This window comes from Adiantum capillus-veneris, chromosome 23, assembly GCF_014529385.1.
Source record: "Adiantum capillus-veneris isolate H3 chromosome 23, ASM1452938v2, whole genome shotgun sequence".
Taxonomy (NCBI): domain Eukaryota; kingdom Viridiplantae; phylum Streptophyta; class Polypodiopsida; order Polypodiales; family Pteridaceae; genus Adiantum; species Adiantum capillus-veneris.
In genome coordinates this window covers 62659613-62675441 of record NC_140953.1, presented here as the reverse complement: position 1 = coordinate 62675441, position 15829 = coordinate 62659613, and the positions used below count along the sequence as shown (strand labels likewise).

The 15829-nt window shown below is 41.4% G+C and overlaps 1 protein-coding gene across 1 annotated transcript; it reads left to right on the top strand.

The window, feature by feature from the left end:
- Positions 1-8720: 8720 nt before the first annotated feature.
- On the top strand, positions 8721-12856 carry TSBTYPE2 (tryptophan synthase beta type 2). Its single transcript, XM_086497189.1, has 6 exons — positions 8721-9193; positions 9847-10177; positions 10994-11210; positions 11279-11816; positions 12221-12319; positions 12410-12856. Exons 1-6 carry the CDS (start codon positions 9082-9084, stop codon positions 12661-12663), a joined length of 1551 nt encoding a protein of 516 aa, XP_086353315.1. The 5' UTR covers positions 8721-9081; the 3' UTR covers positions 12664-12856.
- Positions 12857-15829: the final 2973 nt, after the last annotated feature.

The window sequence follows — 15829 nt, the reverse complement described above, 5'->3', positions numbered from 1 at the left end:
CACAATCAAGAAGTAAGTATTGATCTTGCTTTTCCTTTTTCACCGCAATAACTCAAGAAAGCTCTAACTCATCAGGTGCTTATACATAGGTAACTGGCACACTGCACTTTGTGAATGTGAACTCAATTTTTATGGAACGTTCTTGCGATCAATGCAAATCTACTAAGATTTAGCACCAACAAGAGGTGGAATTTTTCTCTATTTGCTCAAAATCTACAACTATTGTTTTGGTGTCCCAGCTTGAAGCGAAGATTTTGGCCAACAAAGCTTCCCCAATTGATGTTTCCTTAGCGGTTAACATAGTCGGAAATACTTACCTTCGTGAATGCACGTAAAGACGATTGCCACACTATTTTTTGTGCTCTGGAGAGTGATGTGCATCCTACATTTGTTGCACGAAACATAAGTTCCTTCACAAGTCGAAGCAATACACTCTCAACCTTGGATATTGCTATCCTAGCACACGTCAAAAGTCCTCATCTCAAGCACCGTTTGGAGGAAGCATATAAGGCCCATATTCTTGATGTTGGTCACAATCAAGAACTAAGTATTGATCTTGCTTTTCCTTTTTCACCACAATAACTCAAGAAAGCTCTAACTCATCAGGTGCCTATACATAGATAACTAACACACTGCACTTTGTGAATGTAAACTCAATTTTGGTGGAATGTTCTTGCGGTCAATGCAAATCTACTAAGATTCACCACCAACAAGAGGTGGACTTTTGCTCTATTTGCTCAAAATCTACAACTATTGTTTTGGTGCCCAAGCTTGAAGGAAAGATTTTGGCCAACAAAGTTTCCCCAACTGATATTTTCTTAGCGAGTGACATAGTCGACAAATTATTGCACCTTGACAAACTTTATTGACTTATATGCTTATGATGTGCTAGATGCACGTGGGCTACTAGCCTCCTTGTTCGTATTTGCAAATTCACTATCAACAAATTACGCCTCATCATATCTTTTGTCGAAGACACAAAGTAGTGCTCCTCTACAACATTGAAGCTCCATCACCTCCACACCAAAGAATACTCTTTAAATTATATTGCTTTCATCCATTTCTCATCTTGTAGATTTCCATCTCTGTCTCTTTTTGCCTCTCTCTCTCTCTCTCTCTCTCTCTCTCTCTCTCTCTCTCTCTCTCTCTCTCAGTGTGCGCGTGTTTCATTTACTTATCTTCCTTCCACCCCATACCATAAGGGGAGGAAAAACTGCATGTACATGGCTTTCCCAACCAACCATAATGCATCTTTTGAACAACTCATTCAAAATAATATTGATAGTGCTTTCCTTGCTAATCACCCATGGAATAATAATGTTTTTCTCGTGCTCAATAAAATAATAAAGTCGCGCTCGTAATTGCAAAAAATCATCAACATCATGATAGAGACAGTCAGAGTATCATTGGATGAAACACCAATGATCACACCTTCTATAACGCATTTGACGTCCAGTGGACATGATTCCTCCATTTTGACCCAAGTGTTAAATAACCACACATCATCTATTAGTATTGCGCTCGATATTATCCATGTGTTCTCTTTTAGATTCAGTATTGCATGTGATGTTTATATTTACGGTATACCCATAACTTCAATAAAAAACACAACATTCAATAGTGGAACCGATCCAGCGACATTTCAAAAAATCATCATTGTTGATAGAAGTGGCAACCTATTTTTTTACTTGGGGGGCAACCAATCCTCACACAAACGCAAGCCTCGTACCTGGGACAAAAACGAGACATAGTCGTTGACAGCTTTGATTCTCCAGCAACCAAATGAACTCCCTATCTCCATCGCGAGACAATTTGCTTGCTTAGGTGATGGAACCATCCGAGAAATAGGTGCAATAACATCAAAAATTAAAAAACTTAAAAAAAAATTACACCCCACAACTCCGTCCAACATAAACATTCAACAAGCCTCCCCATCAGAAAAAGCTATACAACAGTACACAAAAACAACAAATGATGTTCCTATATATCGATGTTATAAATGTGGACGTTTAATGTTTTTTTCCCAGTTAGCTCGAAAAGGGCGTAAGTCGGCACTTGGGAGGTCTAGAAACAATGAGATACATGAAAACTATGTTTGTACTGCATGCGGTCGTATAAGGCAACAACATGGTGCACTACTCACCCAATTGAATTCCATAGGATTTAACCCCCCGTTGGCTACAGTAAAGAAGCTAAATCATTTAGAAAGCCGCCTTGTAAGTCCTAGACTACCTTTCACCAAAATCAGGGAGCTTACATACGATGGTCAATTTGGCTTGCGAGGTAGCGTTGTTAATGTTTTGGCATCCTTGGGGAAAACACAACAAATATTGCAAAGGTTTATTCATGATGAAGCCTCGATAATAGTGGGCATTAAGCATCGTCTACAATACAATCATTGCTACCTTTTCGGCGTTGTTCGACCATTGCTTACAATGAAAGCCACTGCTCAACTATTGCAAACATCTTTATACAAGAACGAAAATATTACTCTGAACAGCGAGTGGGTAAGCCATTTCTATAGTGTCCATTGTCCTTTGCCTGATGATTTCGCTGACGACAATCAACCATCAGAAGAAGATGATCTAGCTACAGATGTCATGCTCCATGGAATTGAATCATCACAACAAGTAGTAGATCACAACGACAAAATCTTCTTTGTAGCTCCTACCGAGGGAAATAATCCTTTGAGTATTTTCAAAGATGAATATTGTGAAGAACTTAGTTTCCCTACTATTTTCTATGGTGAGCCCCGTAAATACCATACACTTGCTAAGCATAAATACCAACATGTGGCCCAATGGGAGCTTATGCATAGTGATAGAAGGTTCTAACTAAATTTAGAGAATCTTTTTTTCAAAATAGTCAAAGTCATGACTCAAAAAATCTTGGGATCCATTTGGATACGTATGCGCAAAGGCAAGCTAAACCAAAATACACTAGTGGCCGCACAGGTTGTTGGAGATACTAACATTGAGAAGGTCTTGTCTTCCCAACTTGGATATCATGACTTTGAGGCATTGCGAACATCACCTGACTACAAAGAGAAACTAAAAAAAAACGCCTTTGCTATGATTAGACAACTTGGACCGCCAACATTCTTCATCACATTTTCTGCGGCTGAGAAACGTTGGAAGCCCCTGATTACAGCACTTACTAAGCTCAACCCCATCACGCGTGCAAGCACACAGACAGAAGCGTCATACATACGAGATTTGGTCCGAGCCGACCCTGTAACAACATCCCGCTTTTACTTGAACCGATTTAATGGGATGAAGAAATTGCTAACCAAGGATATAAACATATTGGGAAAACTCAAAGATTACTTTTTTGTAATTGAGTTTCAGAGCCGAGGTAGCCAGCATGATCATGGGCTCCTATGGATAGAAAATGCTCCCATCTATGGGAAAGATTCCAATGAAGATGTTGTGGATTTCATCGATAAGTACATAACAACTGACTCCATGCTCCTTCCTGTAGATTTACAAGAAATTCAAACACACAAGCATAGGAAGACTTGCTTCAGAAAACACAAGGGATGCCGCTTTGACTTTCCTCGCTACCCAATGCCTTTTACTATGATTTTAGAACCCTACCATTCTCCAGATAACAATATGCAATACAAAAGAAAGAAACACAAAAATATCAAAGATAATCTGCTACTACTAGATTATAAATCGAATATTACATTCGAACAGTGGCTCCTATCTATGGACCTTCGATTTGACGATTACATCGAAGCTATATCATCCAGAATCTCATGCCCAACACTTCTGTTGAAAAGAAATATCAAAGATATCTACACAAATAACTTCAATCCAACCATTTCAAAGCTATGGGATGCGAATTTAGATATACAATACATTTTAAATGCACACGGAGCAGCTACCTATTGCACCTCATATATAACAAAATTTGATAACACACTCATCAAAGCAATCAAAGAACAATTTGACTCTTGCATTGAAAACAATGCAACTACATACGATAGACTTCGAAAAATAGGAAACACAATACTAAACACACAGCAAATAAGCTCACAACAAGCAGTATATATTGCACTTTCCCTACCTCTCTACAGCGCAACCCGAGAATTTATGTTTATAAACACAAACCCTCCCGACGAGAGAACAATGCTTCTCAAGCGAAAACACCTCCTACAAAACATAGACCCGACCAACACAAAAATCTTTTACGAGACAAGCATAGACAAATACTGTACACGTCCTGCCCAGCTCAATGCCATATCATTGGCAGAATTTGCCTCCACATACAATACAACAAGCAACACATACAAAAAACGTACCAAACCAAAGATTATACGATATGTCAAATATAATGCCACAAAAAATCCAGATAATTATTATAGAGAACAATGTCTTTTATTTCTACCATGGATAAATAATGAAACTCAACATCTAACAGATGGACTCACATGGAAAGATGTATACAATCAAAATAAACCTACCATCGATACAAATGAATCCAAATATAACAAAACCACAATACTAAAGGAGAACTTTAACACCAACTCACTAGCCACCAATTCACCTTCGACATCTACAACACTATCTAATATTTCCTTCCATATTCATGTTGACATCGCAGAAGACCTAAATATCCAACACCACCAGCTGCATACACACACTATACCAACCATAAAAATACTACTGCAACCAAACGATATATATTACAAGAGCATTCTACTACTTCACACACAACAAAGGCTAATATTTGATGATATTATGCTAAGAAAACGTACATTTCCTACAGAACCAATCCATATTTTCCTAACTGGAGGCGCAGGCACAGGAAAAACTTTCACCCTCCTTTTGATTGTCCAAGGACTTCTACGTTTCTACAACCATAGATCACATTCCAGCCCAACAACGACAAAAGCTTTGCTAATGGCATACACGGGCAAGGCTGCCTTTAACATTGGTGGAACCACAATCCACTCAGCCCTCCACTTGCCACTGCTCACATCATCTAACACTTCCCTATCACCTGAGAAACTGAATGAGCTGCGACTGCTTTACCGCGACCTATAGCTAGCCGTTTTTGATGAAGTCTCCTTGATTGGAACCAGCGTCTTCGCTATGGCAGACTCTCGCCTGCGTGCAATAAAAAACAACTACGACCTTCCATTTGGTGGTGTTGACGTTGTCTTATGTGGCGATCTTTGTCAAGCGAGTCCTGTACGCGACTCTTGGATTTTCTCCAGAAAACATCAGTTGCTCGAAGCTATCTCACCCTCTTTCTGGCATGACCACATAAAGTCTTATGAGTTAACAAGCACCATGAGACAAACTAACAAGACATTCATCGACATACTCAACAAGATACACGTTTCAAAACACACCAACGAAGACATTTTGTACCTCAATACACATTACATGCGTGCAGTACCTCATCCAGCCATCGTCTCCCACCTTTACTATGCAAACAAAGATAAAGACCTACACAACCAACATATTTTCAACACTACCATAAGGACACCACTATTTATTGAAGCACAAGACACAAGGGCCAAAAATTGTAGCAAAACTATTCAAATACCAATAGATCCAAAATTGGCAGCAGGTCTTCACACAAAACTTCACTTAAAACCAGGCTTAATTGTAGAACTTTGTGCTGGAAATATTGACATTCTAGATGGCCTAGTCAATGGAGCTGACGGTATATTCAAAGCAATAACACAAACCTCGACAACACAAACCATCTGGATTCACTTTCAAACCACTAAAATAGGCCAAAAAACTAGGTATGAAAACCAGCAACTATACATTGCATCGATAGATAGGCAATGGACACCAATCCAAAAAATAACACGTGAGTTTCAAATAGGAAAAAAATTCCTAAACACTATTACTAGAACACAATTCCCAATTCAACCTGCAGCTGCTAGAACCATACACCGTGCACAAGGCTTGACGCTAGACACCTTGGCTTTCGATCCAACTAGCATTCGAAGTCACGGCCTTGTGTACACTGCCCTCTCCCGCGTAAGAGATCCCAACAACCTTTACCTCCTAGCAGAATTAACTTCCAACCATATTAAAGTAGACCAAACAGTCCTAACTGAGTTACACCGCCTCAAAACACATGCCACTTGGCAACCTACACAGCTTAACCTCCACTCCTTGCCCAACAATCACTTGATAATACAATCTCTTAACATTGTGTCCCTAAAGAAACACTACAACAACCTTATTCATGATAATAGCTTTATGGCCTCCCACATTCTTCGTCTCCAAGAAACAAAACTACGACATCCCAACACAGTGGCCATAAACGGTTACACACACACTCAAACAACTGGTCCCATGGGAGTATCCCTCTTCACATCAAACAAAAACATACATCTACAACACCACAACATCATTTCCACGAATGAAATAGAATGCATTACAGCACTCCTCAACACGCCACATAATCCACCAATAACCCTGATAACATTGTACCGCAGACCCTCAACTCCACTTCCTTTGCTCCTGCAAACATTGACCACACTACTCACACCTCACCTCCAACACACCCCTACCATTTTACTCGGTGACTTCAACATCAATGCTAAATACCAAACACCTGAATACCTTGCACTTTCTAACCTTCTCTCCACACACAACATGACACAACATATAACCCAAACCACAACAATCTACGATTCAACTTTGGATCACATTTGGACTACAAATTCCTTCACTAACATAACAACATGCACTAAATTTTTGTTCTGGTCAGACCACTCCATTATTTACTTACTACTCCCACTAAACTCCAAAAACGCATTCCAATCCTCCCCTCCTCCTACATCCTAAAATCACCTCCACAAATCCTTCGATTGGCAGGCCCCTGTGCTCCATCACCTTGTTTTAATAGCAAAACTCACAATTGTGAGTGAATTATATTTATCAACCCAAATAATTACAAGGCCTTGTCATGCTCGTGTTGAGCCATGACATCATCTAGGGACTATAATTACATCGGCTATCAGGGCAGCCATCCCACCCAAGTCGCCCCCTTGTCCTTGATACATAGGGTCCCTTGTCATGTTCTTCTGAGATCATTTAGTTACCGATAGCCAAGATTTTCCCTGTCCTAGGCATGCCCTCTGCTGTCAACAAGGCACAAGTAGTCCTAGACCAATGCTCCGAGTGTTGCTTGTGTCGGAGCGTCCATATTAGCACTTTGCTTTCTTGTATAATTTCTGCGAAGCTTGCCACCTCCAAACCTCCTTCAAACACATGGCGGTTCCTTGTCTGCCATACATTATGTAAGAAGACGTACCTGACGATTTGAGTGCTGATGAGGATGGCAGGACCACCTGAATTCTTCCCTCCAAGGAAAAGACCAGTCTTGTAAAAACCAATTTTCCATGTTCTTTGGACCCACTTACATATATTTCCCTGCGAGGCCTTTGATAGTTGGGAAATCCATGAGGAGGTGAGCCACATCTTCACTAGCCAACCTGCACCCCAAGCATCGATCTGACCCAATCCCTCTTTCCTGAATCTTTACCCCCAAAACAGCACATGGACAGCATGAGGAAGTGGAGAGTGTAATCCTACACGGCATCGTCGGATTGGCAGGATATGAGTTCGATACTCAAGTGAAGCTGTACTCGTTTTGGAGCAGGGTACGCTGCTTTTGCTTCGATTTTTGCAAACGTCTATCAAACTATATTTATGGAGCTCGCAAGCGACGATCACAACTTCTGGTGGAAGATCTCATTGCTGCTCATGTGAGCCAAATCTATCAAGCACAAATCGTCGTAGGCTCTGCACAATTTGAGTGTCCTTAAGCACTTTCTCCCATCTTACAAATTACCCCCTACATGTGGGATGTTTACTCGTTCTCTTGCACACATGTCACACACCCCCACCCTCCAGAGCAGTGCTCGAAAAAAACCTAGGTTTAGTGTAGTCCCATCTACAAATTTTGAAATTTACCTCTAAATTTTTTAATTTGAAGGTAAGAAAACCTTCAAATTTTGTCAATTTACCTATGATGTTTCACATATGTAGGTTTGCCAAGTTTTTGGAAAAAAGATTTTTTCGAGCACTGGTGAGAGAGAGAGAAAGAGAGAAAGAGAGAGAGCGAAGACTCGCAGTGCTCGAAGAAAACCTAGGTTTAGTGTAGTCCCACCTACAAATTTTGTCAATTTACCTCTGTTGTTTTACATATATAGGTTTGCAAGGTTTTTGGAAAAAAGTTTTTTTCAAGCATTGGTGAGGAGGTCCCGGGGGAGGGGGCGTTGTTGGAGATGGCCTTCTGCCTTTATGTCGCACAACAACCAAGGTGCATGGTGGCCAGTACACAAAATCACGGATGCAAGTGCAGCCTGCCTCGAACGACCTGGAGAGAGAGAGAGAGAGAGAGAGAGAGAGAGAGAGAGAGAGAGAGAGAGAGGACTCAAACAGTGCTCGAAAAAAACCTAGGTTTAGTATAGTCCCACCTACAAGTTTCAAAATTTACCTGTAAATCTTTTATTTGAAGGTAAGAAAACCTTCAAATTTTGTCAATTTACCTGTGTTGTTTCACATGTGTAGTTTTGCCAAGTTTTTGGAATAAAGTTTTTTTCGAGCACTGCTCCAGAGTCCCACCGGTCTAACGTCTCTCCAGTACGTATCTTGGAGCTGCAGTGGAAAAAAAGATAACTAGGAAGATCTGGATAGGCTAGCTGGAGCCTCCCGAGTCCCAACGACTTTTCTCAATTTTCTCATCACGAGGGAATCAGCCTTTCAATGTGTGTTCGTTTCTTCGGTGTGCGTGCGTGTGACAGAGAGGAGGGTTTTGTGCCTGTGCTATGTGAAGTTTGTGTGTGAGAAACGTGAGTCCAGAGTGCGAGAGAGAGAAATGCGCTTGTGTGTGTAGGTATGTGTGTGTGTGTGTGTGTGTGTGTGTGTGTGTGTGTGAGAGAGAGAGAGAGAGAGAGAGAGAGAGAGAGAGAGAGAGAGAGAGCATCACCCCTCAATGTAAGTATTAAACCGGTCTCCTCAGACCTTCCCTTCTTCGCCTGTTCTTCAATCGCAGGAGTGGAGTAGCTCACAAAGTGTAGCTGTCAACTTCGTAACGGCCATGGCGCTCCGCAGCCTCAGCAGCGCTGCAGATCCCTTCGCCCTCTCCCACCATATCCAGCTCACGTCAAGTTTTTTGCCATCTATAGAACTTCACAAGGGTGCTGCAGCAGGTGAGCTCTCCTTGGGTTCATGGTGAAAATCTGTGCATGTGTTCATTACTTGCATGTCCAGACTCCTTTGTGTAGATTGATGGGTGTATCTGGAATGAGAATCCATTTTTTCTTTGAATGCTGGCGGTAAGAGTTGAACTCCAAACCAGGAGAAAACTAGGCAAGGTTTAAGGGATGTGTGAGATGCTGTGTGGAACCTTGCATAGATGAATTTTTAGCGTAAGACATAGTGGGACATTGATTTAAAGCCAAGGTCTGTTTTTGGTAAATGATGATCTTTAGGCTTAGTCTAACCTCCACTGAAGTTGTATTAGAGTAATATGCAGGAAGGGTCTTGCCTTGGGTTGAAAACAATTCTCTCTTACAAGCATGTTATGATCTAAGGGATCTGGTTCCTACTGCATGTAGCAAAATCTGCTGTAGGCCTTGGTGTAGAAGAAGGTGGCTCTGTGAAAAACTGGAATTAGGTGGTGTGTGTGTGTGTGTGTGTGTGTGAGAGAGAGAGAGAGAGAGAGAGAGAGAGAGAGAGAGAGAGGGGGGGGGGGGGGGGGGGGGGGGGTCAACACCTTTTATACAGTTGATATGATGCTCAATTTTACACTTCTTAGGAGAAATTAACCTTCCCAATGGTTTTCTGCCCCTTAAATTTGCAGAATTTCATAGAAAGTTCTATTTAAAGACCGAATGTAACGCTTGCACCATGGCTCACCAAGCCCTTGGAAGTTCAAAACATGGTTTTAGGAGAAAGATTACTTTGGATGACAAGGACATGCCACAACAGTGGTACAACATCATTGCAGACCTGCCGAGACCGCTGCCACCTCCGTTAAATCCGAAAACACTACAACCATTGAACCCTAATGATCTGTTGCCTCTTTTCCCACAAGCTTTGATTGAGCAGGAGGTTGCTTTACAAGCCTACATTGATATTCCTGAAGAAGTTCTCGATGTTTACAGTATGTGGCGACCTACTCCACTTTTTAGGTATGAAAAAAGTCGCTTCAGTTATTTTTTTATCATGCCATGGACAGGCTAGGGGGATATATGGCAATAATGGGGATGTTGTAGTCATTGGGCAATAGATGCATATATGCATAGTCTATGTCTATATGCATATAGGCATAGTCCACTCGTCTATTGCAGATAGATGGCACAATTGGAATGTAGATGTGATCCTTTTGATCCTCTTTGGTGAGCTGACTTAGGTCACTCGTGACTCAAGTGCTGAAATCCTACTAAGGCACTGCATTAAGTGAGCACTATTTTCATTGCCAAGTTGCATACAACAGATGTGAAACTTGGCTTTAGTTGTAGATCGAGCTTGAGGACTACTCCGTATTTTGTAGTGTTTTATCCAAGTCAGTTTCTTATTTTTATTCTAGGAGCTGCTGCATTGGACTTCCAAGTTATAATACAATCGAGTCTCGACACAAGAAGGGGTGTACTAATAGGATGGAACACTCTGCCTTTGAGACACAAGTGCTTCACGTTAGTGCCAATAAGTCATTTAGGAAACCAGGGTGATCCTAATAGACTTGATTTGGTTTGCCTGTTTTTAATTCTTCTTGCAAGAGCATGAAGGGGATTTGCAATCTTGAAATTCTTGGGCACTTTCATTTTATTTCTGTTTCCTCTCTGAATTTATCAACAAAGTTTGGATTGTAGATGGTCTTGGTAAGCTTCTTAACATGGTATAAAATATCCGCTCGTTTCCCAGGCTTATGATTCACAGGAAATGTGGTTGAAAATAAGCTTTATTTTGAAGGATCTTGTTGAGAGCTGTTGAAATTTTATTCACAGAGCTCGTCGTTTGGAGGCATTTTTGGAGACACCTGCAAGAATATATTACAAGTATGAGGGTGTGAGTCCAGCTGGCTCTCACAAACCTAATACTGCAGTGCCACAGGCGTGGTATAATGCACAAGCTGGTGTGAAAAAGCTAACGACAGAAACGGGTGCAGGTCAATGGGGGAGTGCACTAGCTTTTGCATGTAGTCATTTTGGTATTGGATGTGAGGTGAGATCATTTTCACTGAGCATAAAAGAAAACATGCCAACATTTTTGTCCTCATATTTTGCATATAGGTATGGCAAGTGCGGGCTTCTTTCGACCAGAAGCCGTACCGGAAGCTTATGATGGAGACATGGGGTGCCAAGGTGCATCCATCGCCTTCAAATGCGACAATGGCAGGGCGTGCAATCCTTGCGACAGATCCTTCCAGCCCTGGTAGCTTAGGGATGGCGGTATCGGAAGCTGTCGAAGCAGCCTTGGCAGATAAGGAAACTAAGTACAGCCTTGGCAGTCTCCTCAATCATGTGCTTCTCCACCAGACAATCATTGGAGAGGAATGTTTGAAGCAACTGGCTATGGTAGAAGAGACTCCTGATGTTATTATTGGCTGTACTGGGGGAGGATCAAACTTCTCAGGGCTTGCGTTTCCTTTCATCCGTGAGAAATTGAAGGGCAGGATAAACCCTACTATCAGGGCAGTAGAGCCTGCTGCATGCCCATCATTGACTAAAGGTGTGTATGCATATGATTTTGGAGATACAGCAGGAATTACTCCCCTTCTCAAGATGCATACACTTGGGCACGACTTTGTCCCAGATCCCATACATGCAGGTGAGCTTATTCCTCTCCTTGTATCATGGCATGCTAATGTCTCTTGCATTGTAGAGCTATGTATATATACACATACATATGTATATATGTATGTATACATAGACACACATGAATGTATATATGTGTATGTATGTATATACATCTCTATGTATATATGTATGTATACATAGACACACATGATACATATATGTGTGTGTTTGTGTATACATACGTGTGTATCTATGTATATATACATAGACACACATGAATGTATATATGTGTATGTATGTATATACATCTCTACACGTGTTTGTGCGTGTGCATACATATAGGTGTATATGTAATATACACACATGCGCACACGCACGCACCAAGATATGCACCCCAGCACATTCTTGAAATTGATCTTCATAACCTTTTTGCAGGAGGACTACGATATCACGGAATGGCGCCGCTAGTTTCTCACTTTTACAATCTTGGATACATCGAAGCCATTGCTATCCCTCAAGTTGAATGCTTTAAAGGTACTTTAAGCTTCTCTCATGAGTATCACAACAAGCTAGAATCAGTTTTTGCTTGACAAATCATAGAATCTAATAGACGATTTCATACAGCTGCGCTTCAATTCGCTCGCCTGGAGGGCATAATACCAGCTCCGGAGCCCACTCATGCCCTTGCTGCAGCCATTAGGGAGTGTCAGCATTGCCGCGAGACGGGAGAGGAGAAAGTCATCTTATTGGCCCTTTGTGGACATGGCCACTTTGATCTCGCAGCTTATGAAAAATACATGGCAGGCGAGATGGTAGATCTCCAGTATCCTCAAGAGAAGGTATCAGAGGCCATGGCTAGAATTCCAAGTGTTACCTAGCTTGTTGTAAGCTCCTAGATTCCACTTTCACGTGCTTTTTGTCCCCAAATGACAGATGTCATATCACCCTTCATTTCTCTTCAATTTACAATCAAATGAATCTTGTATAGTGTCCGCAAAAAAAAAAAAAAACCTGGGGTTTACTGTACTTTTAACCGGCTAAAATTGCAAAATCTAAGGTTGATTTTGAGCTTGCCTTGAATAAAATTGGTAAAAATTAAAAGAGTTTGTGTAAAAACTGACAAATCCTTCTAAGTTTGACCATAAAACCAGGATGGTTGTAAGTATCCTTTTTATGTTTGGTTATAAAAAAATGTTTTTGGCAAGGCTTGCTTCCTTATGTTTTTCTCACTTTTCTTGAAGCCTTCCAAATCAAACAGAGAACTCAAGGATCAATGGACAATTATTTTTGATCTCTTTTAAACAACCTTGATGTGTCTGTACTGAGATGCACATTGTCAACTCAGTTTCAAGAGAAGGCCTCGATACCATATGGCCATGTAAATAATATGTACATGTAAGGAAGCATGGTTTCCACTCTCACTCGTGCCATGGGCCACAAGTTTTGGTCGATGACAATGGAATCGATGTCATTCCACAAAGAAAGAAGGGCACATAGAAACTCAATACCACACGTTGAAAAACATTTAGCTTTGATTATGATTGAGCACAAACTAGTATGATATGTTGATGAGATTTCCATCAAGATACATAAGGGTCATCAAGAACATGAGAAAGGATTGAGGGGAGGAGATTCCTACGTGCTTGTGTGTGCAGGAAGAGGGAAGGAGGAGAGGAGAGGAGAGTATTTTGGTGGAGCTATGTGAGAATAAGTTCTCACACTCCTTATTCTTATTCTTCTATAAAACCAAGAATAAGTGATGGGTGATTGGCCACTTGGCAAAACCCTAACAATCTCCCACTTGAAGGCCAACATGGTTCAAGTGGCTATAAGTGTTATGGTTAGTATGTACAACTGTACAAGTGTGAAGCATGACCATAGCTTCACCTTACGTTCATCATCTCGATGCAATGTGCAAACCACTGTAAAGATATGCAATCTTTGTCAGAGCATTCGTTGGCTTCTTATCCGTGTGGACTTTGGCTGACTCAGTGCATTTGCTAATCCCATATAACATGATACCTGACTTGATGTGTTTCGATTTAGAATGAAACACGAGGTTCTTTGATAGCACAATCGCACTTTGGTTGTCACAATCTAACACTGGAGTTCGGTGTATCAACAAACAAGAAAACGTAGCCAGATGCAGGTCTCCGAGTGTCCACACAACCTGCATAATCATAATCAATGTATCCCCCTTGTTGACAAGAAAAATGTAGGGCCTGATTGCAACTTGCTATGTAGATTGAAAGTGGTGGATGTCATAAAGATAGAAGTGTAGTCAGGCTCAGATGAGGGATGTGTGCTAAAAGCTTGCGCTGCTGATTATTATGTGTTGCTAAAAGCTTGCATTGTGTTGCCATCAAAAGCTTGTGCTGCTCATTAGTATGCGCTGATGCATTAGATCCCATGTACATCAAGGGATGATTTAGGCCAACCAAGTAAAGATGCTTTTCGCAACGAAAAATTGAAGGAAAACAATATACTCAAACTTCAAAGGCTCGAAACATGGTAGACAAAAGGAATGGCGGCTAGCTACCGTGAGACAAGAGGCCACATGGTGACGATGACACATCATGGGATGTGTGGCGCGAGCAAGTGCAAGGTGACATGCACATGGTAATGTGGTCGATGTGAAGGTGTAGGGAATCGTCATTTACTGATCATTCCTTGAAAGAAAGGGTGACCACATGATGACGGGCGGATGCAGGGATCCATGGTGGGAACGCTTTTTGGAGGGAATGGTCGTCAATGTCCAGGGGATGGGGGACATCCAGCTTGTGTAGACGACATAGAGGACGCTCAGTTGCTCAGAGGCTTAGATGCCATGATTGGTTTACTGGAGTCAATTTTCCACGTGTTGATATGGCAAACGTTGGTTACTATTCCAATTTTTGACGTGCGACCATATCATTTACAAAGCTTGAGAATCATTCTCCAGGCGGCTGATGTGGCAGCCAAGAGAAAGAGAGATAGAGATGTACAAGTGGAGACAAAACGGGACATGGCATCATATTTTTTCTAGGAAAATTTGTGGGGGCCCTAGGAGGCACCCGTGTGGTTCAGGGGAAGTCTCCAAAGGTCTTGATCGTGCACCCATGTGGGTTCAATTAGTACCCCTCAACTTGAGGGCTCCAAGTTTTAAAAACTTAATGCTTGAGCTAATGAAATCTCGAGACATTCCACAAAATGGAAACTCGAAATTTGCAAGGTAAATCTGGAGCCAAAAAAGATAGTAACCTTTGAAATTGAAAGGCAAAATGAGTCACATTAATCGAATAACCTTGGAAAGTCTTGGACATAAATGTATATTCTAGGGTGTCGAGGGTAAGGAGAGTTGATGCCAAAGTGTCTCATTAACGGGAATCTAAGGAGATACATTGGGAAATTTTGTGAATGAAACAAAAAGCTATTAAAAAGAAAGGGGAGGGGGATACAAGGAAGGGTACGTGTGGCGACAAAAGAGGCATGCATGGGTGGAGGTAGTTTGGGAGGGGAAAGTGGCCAGGGACACAAGCAAGCAGGGGCGATTGGCATGCCAGGTGGAGGGCGAAAGCTCAAGGTAGGAAGGGACACTCGATGTCGTGTGAGGAGAAAGAGCATGTACGTGCAAAAGTAAAAGGAGCATAATTTTCTCATTTAGTGGAAGCTTGCTTGTGTGTAGATCCGTGCACGGTCGAAAAGGTGGCAGATGGAATGACGATGAGTGAGCACAGATGGAAATACCTATTTGAGGAGGGATGTGTTGAGCTACAAAGGCAATTCCAGGGCTTCCAAGTGCCGAGCCACAACCAGAAAAGAGTTAAGTGTATTTTTTAAAAGGGAAAATGACCAAAATATCTCTCTAATTTGTGGAAATTCCCAAGATACTTGTTAGTGCCTGATGTGTCGTGGCACTTACTTTTTTATTGTAACTAAGGTCTTAGATTTAATCTTTAGGGGTTTGTTTACACAAGGAATTTATGCCTAGGTAGTTTTAAACATTTGAATGGTCATATGGTGTGTATCAGTTTTCGGATGTAACTAACCGACATGCAGTTTTTG

Coding starts and splice junctions, on each gene's coding strand:
- TSBTYPE2 (XM_086497189.1), top strand. CDS start 9,082: ATGGCGCTCCGCAGCCTCAGCAGCGCTGCAGATCCCTTCGCCCTCTCC. Junction 10,178..10,993: donor CGACCTACTCCACTTTTTAG/GTATGAAAAAAG, acceptor TTTTATTCACAG/AGCTCGTCGTTTGGAGGCAT. Junction 12,320..12,409: donor TCAAGTTGAATGCTTTAAAG/GTACTTTAAGCT, acceptor GATTTCATACAG/CTGCGCTTCAATTCGCTCGC.